General features: G+C 41.9%; 1 protein-coding gene across 13 annotated transcripts in view; it reads left to right on the plus strand.

The window, feature by feature from the left end:
• CEP128 (centrosomal protein 128) overlaps nt 1-17,522 on the plus strand; it is a 404,033-nt gene that overhangs the window by 204,094 nt on the left and 182,417 nt on the right. Inside the window, exon 19 of one of the 13 annotated variants that reach the window (XM_075926769.1) lies at nt 5,414-7,324. The exons of the other annotated variants lie outside the window; for them this stretch is intronic. Within the exon in view, the coding sequence (XP_075782884.1) occupies nt 5,414-5,490 (77 nt within the window). The 3' untranslated portion in view covers nt 5,491-7,324. Of the gene's footprint in view, nt 1-5,413; nt 7,325-17,522 lie in introns of those variants that run through there. 13 annotated transcript variants of the gene reach the window in all.

A 17,522-nucleotide genomic window follows, 5' to 3' on the forward strand; every position in this document is an offset into this window, starting at 1 on the left:
CCACAGCCCTCCTCAGTCGTCTAGGCCTTCTAATCAACCAAGACAAATCAATTTTGCACCCAGTTCAAGATATAGAGTTCATTGGTGCACGCCTGGATTCAGTTACAGCCCGAGCATACCTACCTCAGCAACGTTTTGCAACTATACGAGAAATTATAAGCGGGTTCTCACAATTCCTACCACCACAGTACTTACATGCCTCCGACTAATGGGACACATGGCTTCCACCACCTACGTAGTCCACCATGCTCGCCTGCACTTTCGATGTTTTCAGCTCTGGGTTGTAACTGTTTATATCCCATCACGACACCCTCGAAACAAAACGGTTACTATCCCACCAAACGTGTTCGCATCCTTACAATGGTGGACAGTGCCAAACAATCTTCTGGCGGGGGTTCCGTTCCAACAAATCGAACCCACTATCCAAATCACCACAGATGCTTCCCTGCTCGGCTGGGGGGCACTTATGGACGGTCACGAAGTTCAAGGCAGGTGGTCCCCAAATGAGACATTCTTACATATCAATCTCCTCGAATTGAGGGCAGTAAGGAATGCCTGTGCACACTTTGCCTCCAACATCGCCAATCACACAGTCCGCATCCTAACAGACAACATCTTCACGATGTTCTACATAAACAGACAGGGTGGAGCCCGCTCCCGTTCTTTATGCGCGGAGGCTATTCGCCTGTGGAACTCGTGCATCTGCAACCAAGTCACCCTTATAGTATCCTACCTGCCCGGAGTGAACAACACCAAAGCGGACTCCCTCAGTTGAAACTTCACCTCAAACCATGAATGAGAGTTACATACGGAGGTCACAAACTCAATTTTCCACCAATGGGGATGGCCATCAATAGACCTCTTTGCTTCTACCCAGAACACCAAATGTCCCCAATTCTGCTCACATGCGGGATTTGGCAAACACTCTCTGGGGGATGCCTTCCTAATCAAATGGACAGCCCCCCTGCACTACGCCTTTCCCCCCATACCGCTCATCCCAAGAGTTCTGTGCAAGATCCTGAGAGACAAAGCCCTAGTCCTCTTGATTGCACCATCATGGTCTTGCCAAACCTGGTACCCATACCTTCACAGGCTAGCGGTCCAGCCTCCCCACCCACTACCAGACCGGATAGACCTACTGTCTCAGGACAACGGCAGGATACTGCATCCACGACTCAGTACCCTGCATCTTCAGGCATGGCTTCTCTCTGGTTCTCAGAGATAGAAGATCGCTGCTCCCAGCGAGTAAAAGACATTCTCCTCCATAGCAAGAGACAATCTACTCGGAAAACTTACCAACAAAAATGGACACGATTCTGCCACTGGTGTCAGCGAACCAAAGTGGAGCCCCTTGCTTCACCACTAAATACCATCCTAGACTACATTCTGGAGCTTAAAGCATCAGGACTGTCAATCTCCTCTCTAAGAGTACACCTCTCTGCAATAGCAGCATTTCCTATCTCAGTAGACGGCTTCTCCATTTTTAACCATCCTATTACGAAGAGATTTCTTAAGGGACTCCAGAATGTGTACCCACCATATAAGGCCCCACCCCCTTTGTGGGACTTAAATCTTGTTTTGAACTATCTCACCAGACCTCCTTTTGAGCCACTGGCAACAGTACCACTTCCTTTCCTTTTTATGAAAGTCTGTTTCCTCTTAGCTATCACCTCCGTTAGGAGGGTGAGCGAACTCGAAGCATTAATGTCAGAACCTCCTTACACAGTTTTCACGAAGGATAGAGTCATACTTAGACCCCACCCCACGTTTTTGCTGAAGGTCTGTACAGAATTCCATTTCAACGAACCGATCGTATTACTTACCTTTTCCCAAAACCGCATTCTTCGCAGACAGACTCCAGCCTGCACACTCTGGACATCCGGAGGGCTCTGGCCTTCCTAGAAAGAACAAAACCATTTCGTAAATCTGAAAGACTTTTTATTTCCATTGCTGAACGATCCAAAGGGACACCAATATCGTCGCAATGAATCTCAAAGTGGATATCGACATGCATAATTAAGTGCCACTTTCTGGGCAATAGACTGCTACAGTGCCCACCACGAGCGCATTCCACTCGAGCCACGGCTGCTTCTACAGCCTTTCTGGGCAATGTCCCCTTAAGAGACATTTACCGGGCAGCAACATGGTCTTCATATCATACCTTTGCTAAACATTATGCTATTCTTCCACAACTGAAGAGTGACTCAGCAGTTGCCACTGCAGTGCTCTCCACCACTGCCAAACACTGACTCCGGCTCCCTCCAGCCATATATTGAATACTGCTTTGTAGTCACCTAGAGTGGAGCACCCACGGGGACACTACTCGAAGGAAAGGGAGTTACTCACCTCATGCAGTAACGAGTGTTCTTCGAGACATGTGTTCCCGTGGGTGCTCCACGACCCTCCCTACCTCCCCTCTGCTCGGAGTCAAAATTACTCGGGCGGAGACGAGGAACTGAAAGAGAGGGGGTTGAGCCACGCTCCTCAGGAGGCAGGAAGGGCTCGAGACGCCTCCTGGGCATGCATGGCTCAACAGGGGTAACTGCTGTACAAAGCTCCGATCTGCGGCTCAGGGCGACCCTTCACCTAGAGTGGAGCACCCACGGGGGGACACATCTCGAAGAACACTCATTACTACACGAGGTGAGTAACTCCCTTTTTCCGACCAAGGGTGCTGAGTTCTTGTTCTCACACTCACAACCCAATTCCCTGGTCATAGATACAGCCCAATACAGGAAAAAAACTCACAATATAAGAATGCTGTGGTGGGAAAAGACAGCAAATGCATGGACCTGTTTGACAGGAAAATATATTCCTCTTCAACACTTTTATTGCAAATTGCCAATTATGCTGCGCTCCTGTTGAATCATGATTTTGACAATTATACCAAACTCACGGAAGTAATGGAGCACCTGTCAGATACCAAAAGGCCCATTTTGAAATCCATCATCCAGGAGGGATATGCCTCTGCCAGACCTGAACTTCAGATTGCACTGGAATGTGGCAGACACAGCGGCTCATTTGATGGCCACCACTATAATCATGAAGAGGTCCTCGTGACTACAAACTGCAGGAATTCCACAAGAGCTGCAGACTAAGGTTGGAGGACGTCTCATTTTACAAACAAAAGCTGTTTGCCCATAAACACAGATAAGATCTCCACTTGAGCAAGGAATCAAGGACCACTCTCTGGTCCTTGGGATGTACCCGCCCCCATACCGCCGTAAGAGATACACACCATTTCAAAGGCATTACAACTTCTTGAAGCCAAGATACTATCAATGTCCATTCGATCAACTCCAGTGAAAGAGACAAAGACCCCCAAAAGAGGTGCACTCAAAACAACTGCACTTCCACTCAATCTGCTAACAAGAAGAACATTTGACAGTCTGGTCAAGGGCTTACAAACTCCCTGCACAATACATCAACCCAATTGAGCAGTTCCCATTTTCTACCACCATTTTTTACCAACATTGGTCTAACATCACTACGAACTGTTGGGTTCCCGAGATTGTTTCAACAGTCTGCACCATCCCATTCACATCACTACCCCCAACTTTACCATCTTGCCCATCTCTCTCCTGGGACCCTTCTCATTGAGTACCTGCTAAAACAAGAAGTCCACTGACTCTTTACCATTGGAGCAGTGAAAGAAAAGGGTACTGACCGAATTCAGAGGCAGAGGCTTCTATTCCAGTTACTACATCACCCAGAAAAAACCTGGAAGTTGGAGGCCCATACTCGATCTTCGAAAACTCAACTGTTACCTTCGAAAGCAGCATTTCAAAATGGTGACTCTTGCGACCATAATTCCAGCACTAGACCATGGGGATTGGTTTGTAGTCTTCTACCTTCAGGATGCATATTTTCACGTTACTATCCATCCTGCCCACAGAAGGTTCCTCCGTTTTGTGGTCAGGGAAGATCACTTCCAATATTGAGTTCTACCCTTCGGACTCTCTTCAGCTCCCAGAGTGTTCTTGAAAACACTTGCGGTGGTAACTGTGCAACTCTGTCGTCGGGGTATTGTAATCTTCCCCTATCTCAATGACTACCTTCTATAGGATTCATTCTTAGCCAAAACTTCCTGAATGATTGTTACAGCGAGAGAGTCTGTAGGTCTTATTATAAACTACCAGAAATCTAGACTAGTGCCAACTCAGAACCTAGAATTCATAGGAGCATGCCTAGATTCCACGATGACAAAATAGGTACTTACCTATGCAAAAGTACCAAGCTATACATGACCTGATTGCAATATTCACCTTAAGCGCTATGGTGTCTCTCCTTACTTGCCTACAGCTCATGGGACATATGGCAGCCACAACATGTGTGGTCCACCATGCAAGGCTGCATTTCCGATGCCTACATCATTGGTTAGTGTCGGTGTACATTCCCACAAGATCCAAGAGTTTTCTCTCAGGGCAACCTGTCTTTAATGCTTCCTTCCTTTTCATTCCTTTCAGAAAGAGATTCCACTCTTTTATGGCTTTGTTTCTGAGGCCAGAATCAATCATATGACATAGACCCTAGATACCTCTCTGCATAGTACAGCATAGGGTGTCTCTGATTCACTGCAATAAGGGTTACAGAAACACAATGATGCATCCAACTCAATTTATGTATGTGCATTTCTTGCAATAAAATGCTGCAATGTTCCTTTGACATTTTTTGGCTGAATTTCTGTTCTTATGTACAAGTTCTTATTTTTTTAAAAAAAGTTTAAATATTTAAAGCTTGCCCAGAACAGATATTGTCAGAACTGCAAAGTTAGGTGATAGAGAAGGAGATGCTTTTTTGATCTGGTTAGAAAAAGCAATGATACCAGAGACACCCATGAAAAGGATCTTGGCAAAAATAGAAACAGCAGCTTTCAACAGATGCTGTCATAACAATTGCATCTAATTTCTGAGCCAAGATATCACTGTAATATAAATGCATATTGGTAGAATGAAAAGTATAATGAAATTGATGGTGCCAAGGATAATGAGAAAATTTGTATGTTTAGGTTTTGAAAGTTTTAAATTCTTTTTTTAATCAGCTAAACACCTCATTTTCATAGTGGCATCAGGTTGCTAAGTGGTGTTAATTTTTACAAACAAAAACACTAATTCAAAACTACAAATTAAAGGAAATCTTTAATTTTTAAAAAACAAATCAAAACCTCCTTATCAAATAAAACTGCTTTTAGATGGATAATATTGTGCAGCTTTTAGAGAATTTTTTTGGCCAAGTAGCCATTGCTTTCCTTCTTACAAATTTCCCTTCTTCGAGTGAACTTTCCAGGTCAAACAAAAGTCTGTTTTTAAATAACAATTTAGCTTGCAAGTTCAAATATTGCTGTTATTACTTGTGTGTCTTTCATTCTCTTTTCTTTATAATGATTTTTTTTCTTTCATGTCTTTATCTCCAGTTCATGTTTGGGCTCAGATCAGTAGTAACCAGAATGTATTGTCGCGTGATAGATACCTGCTGCTCTTTGTGAAATAAATTGATGCTCACATTTCAGTTCCTAATGCATAATTGTTCTAATCACAAAACCCACAGAAGTAATTGGTATGTTGTTGGAGGCCTCTTCACTGAGGTTAAAGAACATGTGGTGGTGGTGCTGGAGTGGTGCATTGGAGCTGGAGAAGGAGGAAGGGAAATCACATCCAAAATAAGATTTGTTGTCCTTTGTTGGGAAGTATTTGTTAAAAATATACATTGTCAATACTTAAGTTATACACCGGCTTTGAATAAAGAGAGGTGGTCATTGTTCACTTCTGTAAGTTGCACACCTTTCATCAAAGTAAATAAACTTTGGGAAAGGAAAGGACTCTTTTTGGGAAGAAAGGGGTTATGTTGAGAAGCATACAGATAATGATGAAATCTAGTCCTAAAACCCACAGTGCTATTTAGATTGCTTGTCATGGTTTAGAAGGATTTGTCAGTTGAAGTGTTCAGTAATTTTCCATTAAAATTGTTGAGGCAAAATTGGGGTATTGGACATTTTACAAGTTTATTTTTTTGCAGGGAAGAACACAAGCATTCCAATGACTTGTTCTTTGTTTCCCAAATGGAGCAGCTCACTTAGATATCACGTACTTCCTGGAGCTTCAAAAGGGGATGGGCACATGCCTACAGAACAGCAGGGATCACAAAACACTGAGCACAGCCATCATGGCAGATATTGTGGGATACTGGCAGAAGCCAGTTCTGTTGAGAAAATCAAACAGAGTCTACAATTAAGGGAGGGGAAAAGAAAAAGTCTCTCGCAGGGTGGAAGTTTTTTGTCACCAAAACTGGGTGTTTTTCCAAACAAAAGTTGCATTGTAGTGTGTACACTCTCACTGTATGTTTGCCAAAAGGCAGTTTTTGGCAACAAAGTATGCCAGTGTAAACAAGGCCATAGAAATGTGCATCTGTCTGTCTGCAGCTGCAGTGACCATAGGCAGATGCTTCTCACCTGGCTCCAAGCTGCAGTGGTGAGAGAGAGCCGGGATTGTCCTCTCACCCCAGGGCAGCCTGCATCCTGAATCCCTCATCCCCAGCCCCACTCCAGAGCAATGATTTCAATGAAGAAAACAAAACTTATTTAAGTTAAAGACCCAAGAAATTCTTGGTAAATCTTGTAGTTGACATATATTTCTCAGATCATCTGCCAGTCCTTATAGCAGCCCTGTTCCTGTCATGATAGTTCAATAGTAGCAGCTGTGAAAGTTTCTAGAATGGAATTTCCTTTGATATATACCCTGTTTTAAAGACTATGTAAAACACTTTGAAAAATAATATTAAAGCTCAACCAGATACAAGATGGCAGTTCAGTTTTTTTTCTTATATGTCTATCTGCTTTATCTCTATGTTCTTATAAATGCAGTTTTTGAAGAATGTAACAGTCTCATAGTTAGTCTTCATTTTTCCTAAGAATATTGCTTTATTTGACTTAAATTTATAATAGGAAAGTTACTGCCATAATGTTTGCTGTGAACATCTGTTAATTATACAGTTGTCTCGTTCAGGTTTCAAAAATGTCACGTATCTAAAAACTTACCTTTTACCATAATAATTCATCCTACATCAGAACCTGATACACAGCATGGCTAAGAAATTTGAGCTGCTTTTAACCTTATAAAATTCAGTCAGATATGGTGTCTGGGATATAATATGTGGATCTTTCAAACAGATCTAGGTTGAAAGCATTGAAGATGAATTGTTAGTTAATTTTGCATTCAATTTAAAACCATTAAAGGCAGTTATATAACTTTTAAAGTAAGTTAGTACTAGAAAAAAAATCAGTAGAATGAAATGACAACAGTAAAAAAACTTTTACTCGATAACAGAAATGAAAAATAATTTTGACTATTAGTAATTCGTTAATTGGGTTAGAATATTATTTCAAAGAAGTTTTTCAAAAAACCGTAATGCCGTTTTTTCTTTCTTTACATCCATCACCATCAAACAAAAGGCAGTTGTGTCTTTTTGGGACTACAATGTGACTATCTTTCTTGTTCTGAACGTAATTCTCATCAATGCTAAATGATAGTGTATTTGAAAAAGCTAAGTATAGATGCAGAGTGAATTAAAGAAGAGAATTTGATCCTACAACTTCTTTTGCAATTAATCTGATCTTGGTAATAGTTGAACAAGTCCTGTGCAATCATTGTTACCTTGGTTATTTTTTGGGGGGAGCGGGGCGGGGAACTTCTGTAAAATTCTGATGATCAGAGGAAACCTTATTGCACTGCCCCAATAACAAAAAATTGGGACTACTTTGCACAGCTCGTTACTGTACATCATTTTCTGATGCACAAAATTAAAAAAGGTGATAGAGCAGTTTTGAAAATAAAGGCTGGAAGAAAGCCTATATGTTTGGAGGAGCACGAAGTTCAGACAGAGATCTCTTAAGGGAGGTTCTATGAATGGAGATTCTCTATATCCCAGTAAGAAGGAGAGGATGGAAGATTATAAAATACAGTTAAGATCTGATGAAAAATAGTCCAATGCAGTCACATTCAATTATGTAATATAATAGCAGGCAACTAAAAAGTGACAGTTTTAAAAATATTGACATATACATGTTAGAAGTCTAAATAGTAAGATAGGTGAATTTGAGTTCTTCATATTAAATGAGGATATTGCTGTAATAAGCATTATAGAAATTTGGTGGAATGAGGATAATCAATGGGACATGATAATATAAGAGTACGAAATGTATTGGAAGAACAAAATAGTTTGTGCTTGTAGAAGAGTGGCAACATTTGTGAAAGAAAACCTAGAGTCAAATGACGTAAAAATCTTAAATGAATCTGCCTGTATCATAGAATCTCTAGGGATATAAATTCCATGCTTGAATAATAAGAATATACCAGCAGGGACACACTAATTACCACTTTATCAGGAAGGTGGTGCTGATTATAGAATCACAGAATATTAGAACTGGAAGTGACCTCGAGAGGTCATCCAGTCCAGCCCATCTAGATCATTCCTGAAAGATGTCTGCTCTTAAATATCTCCAATGATGGAGATTCCACAACTTCCCTAGCAATTTATTCTAGTGTTTAATCATCCTGACAGTTAGGAAGTTTTTCCTAATATACAACCTAAATCTCCCTTGCCACAATTTAAGCCCATTGCTTCTTGTCCTATCACCAGAGGTCAAGAAGAACAATTTTTCTCCCTCCTTCTTATAACAATCTTTTAGGTACTTGATTGTGAAATGCTCTGGTAGTTCAGAGAAGTGGTAAAAATAAAAAAACCTCAGTCATAATGGAGGATTTCACTTATCCCATATTGAATGTGTGCATGTCTCAGGACTGCTTCTTGGAGCAGCTAATCCTGAAGTCCACAAAACAAAGGAAATTCTTGATGTAGTTTTAAGTGGGGCATAGGAACTGGTCCAAGAGAAGAATGTAGCTGAACCACTTGACCATATCAAAATGAAATGTAAGATCCCTGTGAGGGCAAAAACACCAAACCAGCCAACCACAGTAGCATTTTATTTCAGAAAGGGAAACCATACAAAAATGAGGAAGGTTGTGAAACAGAAATTCAAAGATATAGTGTCAAAGTGAAATCCTTGCAAAATGCAGGAAAACTTTTTAATGACACCATAATAGAGACTCCATTTAACTGTATTCCCCAAATTAAAACATGTAATAAGAGAACAAAAGTGTCACTGTGGCTAAACAACAAAATAAAAGAAGACATTAGAGGCAAAAAAGCATCTTGTAAAAAGTGGGAAAAAAAAGCAAGTGAAGTATAAAAATATAATTAGGAAGGCAAAAAAAATGAAAAACAGGTAACTAAGAACAACAGCAAAAAAGAAAGTACATCAGAAGCTAGAAGCCTGTTTAAACAACTTGGGGACCAATGGATGATGGAGATCTCAACAGAGCACTCAAGACAAATAAGTCTATTATGGTGAAATCATAATGAATTGCCGCTTCATTTAAATCAAAATGGGTGCCATGCTGCACTGATCAGCTGATTGTTGGCACAGCGCGGCAGTCTAGACTGGGATCTGCTGACCCCAGAACCCTTTGTCGGCAGATCCTGTAAGCCTCGTTTCAGCTGATCGGTGCAGCGCGGAGGCCATTTTGATTTAAAGTAAGCAGCGATTATTTAAATCACTGCTTCATTTCCCTTTGCCGTTCTGCCTAATCTACATGGCACCAGCTTGCCATGAAGTAATATCCCATGTTGGTATAGCTACAGCACAGTCAAAGTTCATGAAGTCAGTTGCTATTGAGATAATCTGTTATGTACTAAAATCATTGCTAGGTTGTATATTTACACTTTTTCCTCTCAGGCATCTATAGGAGTTCATTGTGTCAATTTTGTTCAGAATGTGAAATATAGAAACTTAAATTGTCTTTTGATTAGAATTTCCTTCCTGTGGCTTTTACTACAGGTGTCTGAATATTCTAAAGTGTCTGTTTTTTTACAGCCTGCTCCGAAAGAAATAATTGCTTTTGAATTTGAGATACAGGAAAAGTAGAGAAAAAAGCTCAGTTTCTTAAAGTAAAATTGATATCAATTTTGGTAACAGCATTAGGCAACTTAGGTTAAATTCATATAATATCTATGCTGGATTCATATTAATTAGAGCTTTATTAAATTTACCTACCATCACATTTCTGAACAGAGATTGAATAACATTCAGTTAAACTGCTGCTTTAGAGATAAATTATTCCTGCTAGTGCTTTGACTCTGTATTTTGCCATGCCATGGCATATAATGTACACAATTGGTATGTCTAGTATAGGATGAACCTCTCAAGTCTGGCACTCTCTGGTCTAGCAATATTTGTGGTCTACCATTATTTTAATTGGCTGGATGTCTGCTTATCATGGGTGTGACCAGGTTTCCTGTGGTGCCATAAAGTTTGTTTACAGCCAATACTTCTGCTTCTCAGTGTTCTGTGCCATTGTTTAGCTCTAATTTATCCCTTAATGTCTAAGAGCCTAGTAAGCAATGAAAGTGTTGGTAATGCTGCTAGACAATATTGACCTCCTGTGGTTCGACAAAGTCTCTCGTTTGGCACCGGTGGGTTTTTTGTGTGGATGAGAGAAATAAGTGTAAACCTTGCAGAAATTAGAAATTAATAGGTTTAGCTAAAATAGTACTGTATTTTCCTGCGTATAAGGCTACTGGGCGTATAAGACGACCCCCTAATTTTTTAGTTAAAAGATAGGGTTTCGTCTTATACCCCAGCGCCCCTCCGCCTCCCTGGTTTGCTCCCGGTGTCCCTGGTCTGCTGGAGACGGTCCCCAGCAGACCAGAGGCACCGGGAGCAAAGCGGTGGGGTGCCGCGCTTCTGAGGCTTTGCTCTGTTGAATCTGGTTATACTGTTCCTCTTCATTTCCTGTGTCAAGAATTGGAAAATAAACAGTGAATTTACATCTTACATTCTGATTTTTTAAAATTTCAGTTACTATAAACAGGAGCAGTTCAAACTAACAATCATTTGATTTTATCTGTTGCTTCCAAGAGGAGAGTTATGATTTGCAATGAACTACCCATTTTTCTGAATAAGGATTGAGGATCAGGGCTGAGTTTCTTCAAGTACTGAATTTTTTTGTTGCTTATGGTTTCTTCCTATGGCTAGAGTAATCAGTGAGTTTGGCACTGAGAGAAACTTGAGTTTAGGTGATATTTAATATTTTGGCTAATTGAGTAAGGGAAATAATAAAATAAAATTAGCTTTTCTAGTATCTGTCCTTTTTCTGGCCTGGATATTTGTAGATATGAACTGAAGAAGTTAGTGAAAGTAAAATTAACACAGACTCTTTTGCAAGTCTAGCGTTGTGGTATTGGCCTATTATCTTCAGACACATTGAATGCTATCTTAGCTGCCTGTAAGTTACCAAAACCCATTTGTCCCCGTGAAGTGGTTTGATTGTGTAATTTACTGATATCTTTTTGTGGACAGCTGACCATACAATTAATTCCCATTCCAAGCCACTTTTATGGGGCATTGGCAGAAGAACTACCATTTAACCAAACATGAAAAGCATTGTTATCTGACTGGGCTTTTGTTCCATTGCATTAGGAAAAGAGTGAATATAACTTTACAGAAAGACTTGGTATATTTTTAATCTTGTCTTCCAAATAGCATATAAGACTAATATTGAATTTACACTCAAAGTTCATCCTATTAAAGTGTAACTTATTTTCTTTCATCCTTTCTTCCTTCCAAAGCAATTAATCTTTATAAAATATCCCATACAAAAATATCATTGCAGATGATGGTTTCTTTGTGGTTATCAGAAAGTGAGGTCTGGGGTATTACAATATTTACATGTCAGTTGAGTGAAGTATAGAAATTGGATGAGGATGGGAAATTGTTATGGTGGTCCAAGCAAATATGACAGGCATGAGCCTTTGTTAGCCTTATTTCAAAATGAGAAGTGGAGCATCCACTCTATTAAGCCCATTATTTCAAAATAAGGGGCTCGTTATTTTGAAATAATAACTCCTGCTTTCCACAAGGAATAATGCTTATTTCAAAAGTTATTTCAGAATAGAGATAGTGTGGACGTTCCATTGCTATTTTGAAATAACTATTCCTCAGAGTCATTGAAAATAATTATTCCCCGGTGCTTCCTGGGGCTCTTAAGTTGAGGCAGCACGTCCACATTAAGGGAGCCTGCCTTGGGCTAATTTTGAGCCTCCCCTGTAGTGTGGACATACTATTTTGAAATAGTTATTTCAAGAGTTATTTTTTCAAAATAATTTTCTAGTGTAGATATGCCCTTATTGTTTTAGGCAAGTCTTTTCCTTTATTTCTGCTCCTACAATTGTCTACTGTGTAAAGGTCTGCCAGGCCTAATATTAAAGCCCAATCCAAACCTGACTAAACCACAGCTAATCTGAGTCCAAGAGTGTCAAGTCACTGTAGTTGGTTCACATTGCGTTCTGGTGAAGCTGCAAGGGCAGGTGTAGAACTGCAAGAGTTGGAGCCTGTAGAGCAGCATGACCAAGGTGTCTCAAAATTGCCCTCTTTATGTTTCCCACCCTGCAGCATCTCCAAGATGATTGGAGCTGCTCATATCCTAGTGGGGCCACAGCCCCCTAAACCCACAACTGGGACAACTTGGTGACAGGAAACCCATTGCCTTATGGCAGTGGTCTCCAAACAGTAGGTTGGCATCTAGTGGTGGATCCTGGAGTGTCTGACGTGATCCTGACTGGTTTGGCCAGGAGGCTATCAAGTGCTGGCAATTCAGACGCTCCCCCCACTACCATGCTGCTCCTGCCCTTGCCTTGGAGCTGCACCCAGAAGCCTCCTACTTGCTGTGCAGGGAGGTAAGGTTCATCAATGGCTATTAGCCAGGATGGGTAGGAATGGTGTCCCTAGCCTCTGTTTGTCTGGAGATGGATGACTGGAGAGGGATCACATGATGATTACCTGTTGTGATCCCTCCCTCTGGCACATCTGGTACTGGTCCCTGTCAGCAGACTGGATACTGAGTTAGATGGACCTTTGGTCTGACCCAGTATGGCTGTTCTGATGTGATGATTGAGGCAGAGAAGGGGAGTGCTGATGTTAGGGTGACCCCTTCCCCTGTACTCCATCTCCACAGAGTAAGGAATGTAAGACTTCGGAGAAGGGGTGGGGCAGGGCCTTAAAAAAGGGGCTGGGAAGGAGGAGGAGCAAGGGTATTTGGGTCTGAAGTAGATCCTGGATTGACTTAAATTCAGAAAGTGATCTTGGACTTAAAAAGGTTGGAGACCCCTGCCTTATGGTAAAAGGCCAGTCTTTTCCTCCTTCCCCTTTACCACCACCTCTCACCCAACCCTACTGCAAGGCTGGGGTGATGATGGAAGCCCAGAAGAACAAAATGTCACAGGGTCACGTCAACCTGCAGAACCTCTGATCACCTCCTTTTTAGCTTTGCTTGGGCACCACACACAGGTGAAGTACAGGAAAGAGGGTGCTTCATGTAGTATCCCAGATGGCTGCTATTCTGCTTGCAGCTGAGCTGTGCTGTGTGTGTTTTAAGGCATCAAATAGCACTGCATTTAGTGTGAACACTGCATTTGCTTCTCCAGTGACACAGCCTTCACCAGCCAGTGGCTGTTGTAAATGATGAACTATTTATTGCTGCCTTGTTGCCTCTGACCCAGTACCTACAGCCACCTAAATTTTAAACTTGATGTGAACATATCGAGTTATTTTCATACCTAATCTGAATGTAATGTTTTTAGTTGGGTTCTGCTGTGTGTGGGCCCAGGCCTCTGACAAAACTCTCTGCTGCTGTTATATGTCCTCCTAATTTCCAAGAAGAGGAGGGAGGTTGATGGACTTTTTTCTCTCTGCTTTAAACAGAAGATCACAATTTTTGCTCATCTGTGTTGGGAAGTAGCTCCAGAACATTGGTGTTCTTTTTTTACATGGATTTCAAATTAAATATTTTTCTTGCTTTTCCCTTTCTTCACATGGTCACTTTAAAGACAGTTTTACACCTCTAGATTTCTGCATAGCTTGAGAGAAAAAGCTTTTCCACACTGGCCCCTGCAAATCTTTCTTGTTGCAGGGGCAAGTGTAGACTGCATAGTAAATATCTCTATTGTCCTAAGTAAGGGTATGTCTACATGACAGTGTTATTTCGAAATAACGCATCTACACACAAAATGCATTTCGAAATAGCATTTTGCTATTTCGAAATAGTGCGTCCACACTGAGTGGACTCTGAATTGCATTCAAGACTGGCCGGAACCAGTTCTAGCAGGGCACCAGGTCAGGACTTAGTGTGGGGCTGCTGCCTGAGACTATCTGAGGTCTGTGCTTAAAGGGACCCCCCCAGACAGCCAGTTCTCAGGTTTTCCTGCTCCCTTGTCTACCTCAATGAGGGACAGCAAAGCATTTTGGCTTTGCGTGGTCTGGTTGCCCTTACTTGGGACACCACAGCACTCGGCAACATGGAGCCAGAGCTGCCCCTGGGCACTCTGGTGCTACTCTTGGACGCATTGCTGCGAGCCTGGCTGCACTTTCTGTAGGCTGCCATCTGGGAGCCCCATTGGGGGGGCTGTCAGTATCCAGGAGGCCGTGCGGGAGAGCTTCCACCCTGAGGAGCACCGAGAGCCTCCCTGGTCTGCCCCACTGGGGACTTGTGCCTCATTCCTCCCTCACATCCTTCCACTTACCCCACCCCCAACCCCGCTTCCTGATGTCAAATAAAATAAACGTATTTTCATGAACACAAACTCTCTTTATTTAACAAAACTGGGGGGGAAGGAATGAAAGATATGATAGAGATATATAAAATCATGAGTGGTTTGGAGAGGACCGATAAAGAAAAGTTATTTATTAGTTCCCTAAATAGAAGAACTAGAGGACACCAAATGAAATTAATGGGGAGCAGGTTAAGAAAGTTCTTCTTCACACAGCGTGTAGTGAACCTGTGGAACTCCTTGCCAGAGGAGGCTGTGAAGGCTAGGACTATAATAGAGTTTAAAGAGAAGCTAGATAATTTCATGGAGGTTAGGTCCATAAAAGGCTATTAGCCAGGGGATAAAATGGTGTCCTTTCCTTTGTTTGTCAGAGGCTGGAGAGGGATGGCAGGAGACAAATTGCTTGATCATTGTCTTTGGTCCACTCTCTCTGGGACACCTGGTGCTGGCCACTGTCGGCAGACCGGATACTGGGCTAGATGGACCTTTGGTTTGACCCAGTACGGCCGTTCTTATGTTCTTATGAAACTCTGGTGAGACTGGGGAAAGGAGGCGGGAGAAGAAAGGATGGGAGAGGGGATGGAAAAACCTGGGAGGAGGGAGCTGTAAGCAGGAATAAAGGGGAAGAAAGGGGAGGGGAAGTTCAGGGCTCAGGGCTGAAGTTCAGGGTTAGCATGTAGCCTTTGGTGGCCAGGCTGGCAGCTGTCCTGCCATAAATGGCCGCATTTTTCCATCTAGTATGGAGATCATGGACATTAGGGACATCCCCCCCAAATCTGAATAAGATCCATGATCTCCGCCCTGGACTAGGAAGGCGCACGCCTTCTTTGGGCCCTGTCAGGCTCCTGGGAGCTGGCAGACTGCTCTTGGGGAGTGGCGGAGGGCTGGCTGCCAGTGGCTTGCTGGCTCATGTTTTGGGGATACTGGGTCGGGGTAGTGACTGCTGGCTCTGGGCTGGCAGATGTGAAGCTGGCACAGGCACTGTGGCCAGTCTACCCCTGTAAGGGCTCCAGGGATGGGGGGAGGGAGAGAAGTGTTCTTTGTTGATGCCAGAGTGGCCACCAGGGCACCCTGGGAAGGCTGGAGGCTCTCTATTTCAAAAAAAGTGTCTACATAGCACTTAATTCGAAATAGCTATTTCAAATTTGGCATTATTCCTCATAGAATGAGATTTACCAAATTCAAAATAAGCGCTCCGTTATTTCGAATTAATTTTGAAATAGCCGTTTGGCTGTGTAGATGCTAGGAAAGTTATTTCGAAATAAGGGCTGTTATTTTGAAATAACTTTGCTGTGTAGACATATTCTGAAGGACTTCTTACGCCTGTTGCTGCCGAGTTATCTACTGCAGTGTTCCAGTAGGAGTGACTCGAATTAATACATATTATCTATCTAAAAATCTGTTGTTTTAATTGGATAACATACTTTTATTTCCTGACTCCTAGGTAGCTCTGGTGCCATTATAATGACTACTGTGTTCCACCCCACAGATAACTTCATGCTGGTGATCAGCACAGTATATAGTTTATTAAATATACAGAGAACAACCAGGTTAAAAGAACATTACTATAGTTGGAAATTCAATTGCTCTAAAGTTAGGGAATGCCAGAATGAGGGTTGTCAGTGCAATCTTAATTCAATACTTTGTGCATACACCCAGGGCTCGACAAACTATGTAATCTACTCGCCCGTGGTGAGTAGATTACAACCCGGAAGAGCCGGGTTCGGGTGATCTGTGCGTGCGCAGATCGCCGGACAGCGTGGCTGGCGAGTGGGGCTCGCCGCGGCTCAGCGAGCCCTGCATATACCTTATGATATAGTTTTTAAATTGCATGATCAAATGCTGTTTTTCCCTCCAGAGGGCCTCATTTAGCACTGAGGATGGACTGTGTTTAATAATGAAGAGCTACTCAATATTTTATCCTCATTGTTCAATTGATGGACTCATGCTTGATTGACTACATAATTTTCAAACAGAGCTCCGAAAACAGTTATCAATTTCCTCAGGATTTTTTTTCTGGGATCATGTTTATGTAATAAAGAGGACTTGTCTTCCGCATCCCTGCCTCATTTGTTGTGTATAGTTTGAGGCAATAAATTGCAGGAAAAGAAACACTGTTCTTATGGTTATGGCATTTGAATGCTTCCCTAGAAAACTGGATTCTATCTCTGTTTCTGCCAAGAGTTCCTACATAATGCTAGGCAAGTCACTTAAACCAAACTTTTCATAGGTGATCACTCTGTTCTCCCTCAAGTACATTCCACTGAGTATGTGCATGCCTAGCTTGCTGGAACCACAGAGATTTGTTTTTTGTACTAGTACCCATTAGGGGAGCTTGCACCCCTATCTACTGTTGTAAGCTCTCTCAAGACTAGATAAGGGTAGCCCACCTGGCTTCCCAAGGGTTACTTTTCATAGCTGGTGAACCCCATCTGATTTACTTTGTGGTTTTCATCGATGTCAGTTTAGCTTTCTCCTGATCTGTAAATATTTACAAATGAAGTTCTTATTTTATTTTCTAAAGTTTGTTTTATTATTTAAGTCATTTTTCTGCACTAGGCGCTGTTAGTATGCAGTACTTTCTAGGCTTTAAGCATTGCTCGTATTAAGAGGTGGTAGAACCCATATGCAGTGCCTTTTGTGCTGTGGTGAGGTGCACATTAAAGAAAGGTACAACCTCTCGACTTCTCTTTCAGTAAAAGACTGCAGATTTTTGGAGACCTGTGATTCAGACGTCATCTCATAGCATAGTTGATGAGAACTGTCTTTACTATGGCTTCCTGTACTTAGACTACAAGTATGTCAGAGTTGGTCTCTGAGGGTATGTCTACACTACAGCACTAATTCGAACTAACTTAATTCAA

This window comes from Pelodiscus sinensis, chromosome 4, assembly GCF_049634645.1.
Source record: "Pelodiscus sinensis isolate JC-2024 chromosome 4, ASM4963464v1, whole genome shotgun sequence".
Taxonomy (NCBI): Eukaryota; Metazoa; Chordata; order Testudines; family Trionychidae; genus Pelodiscus; species Pelodiscus sinensis.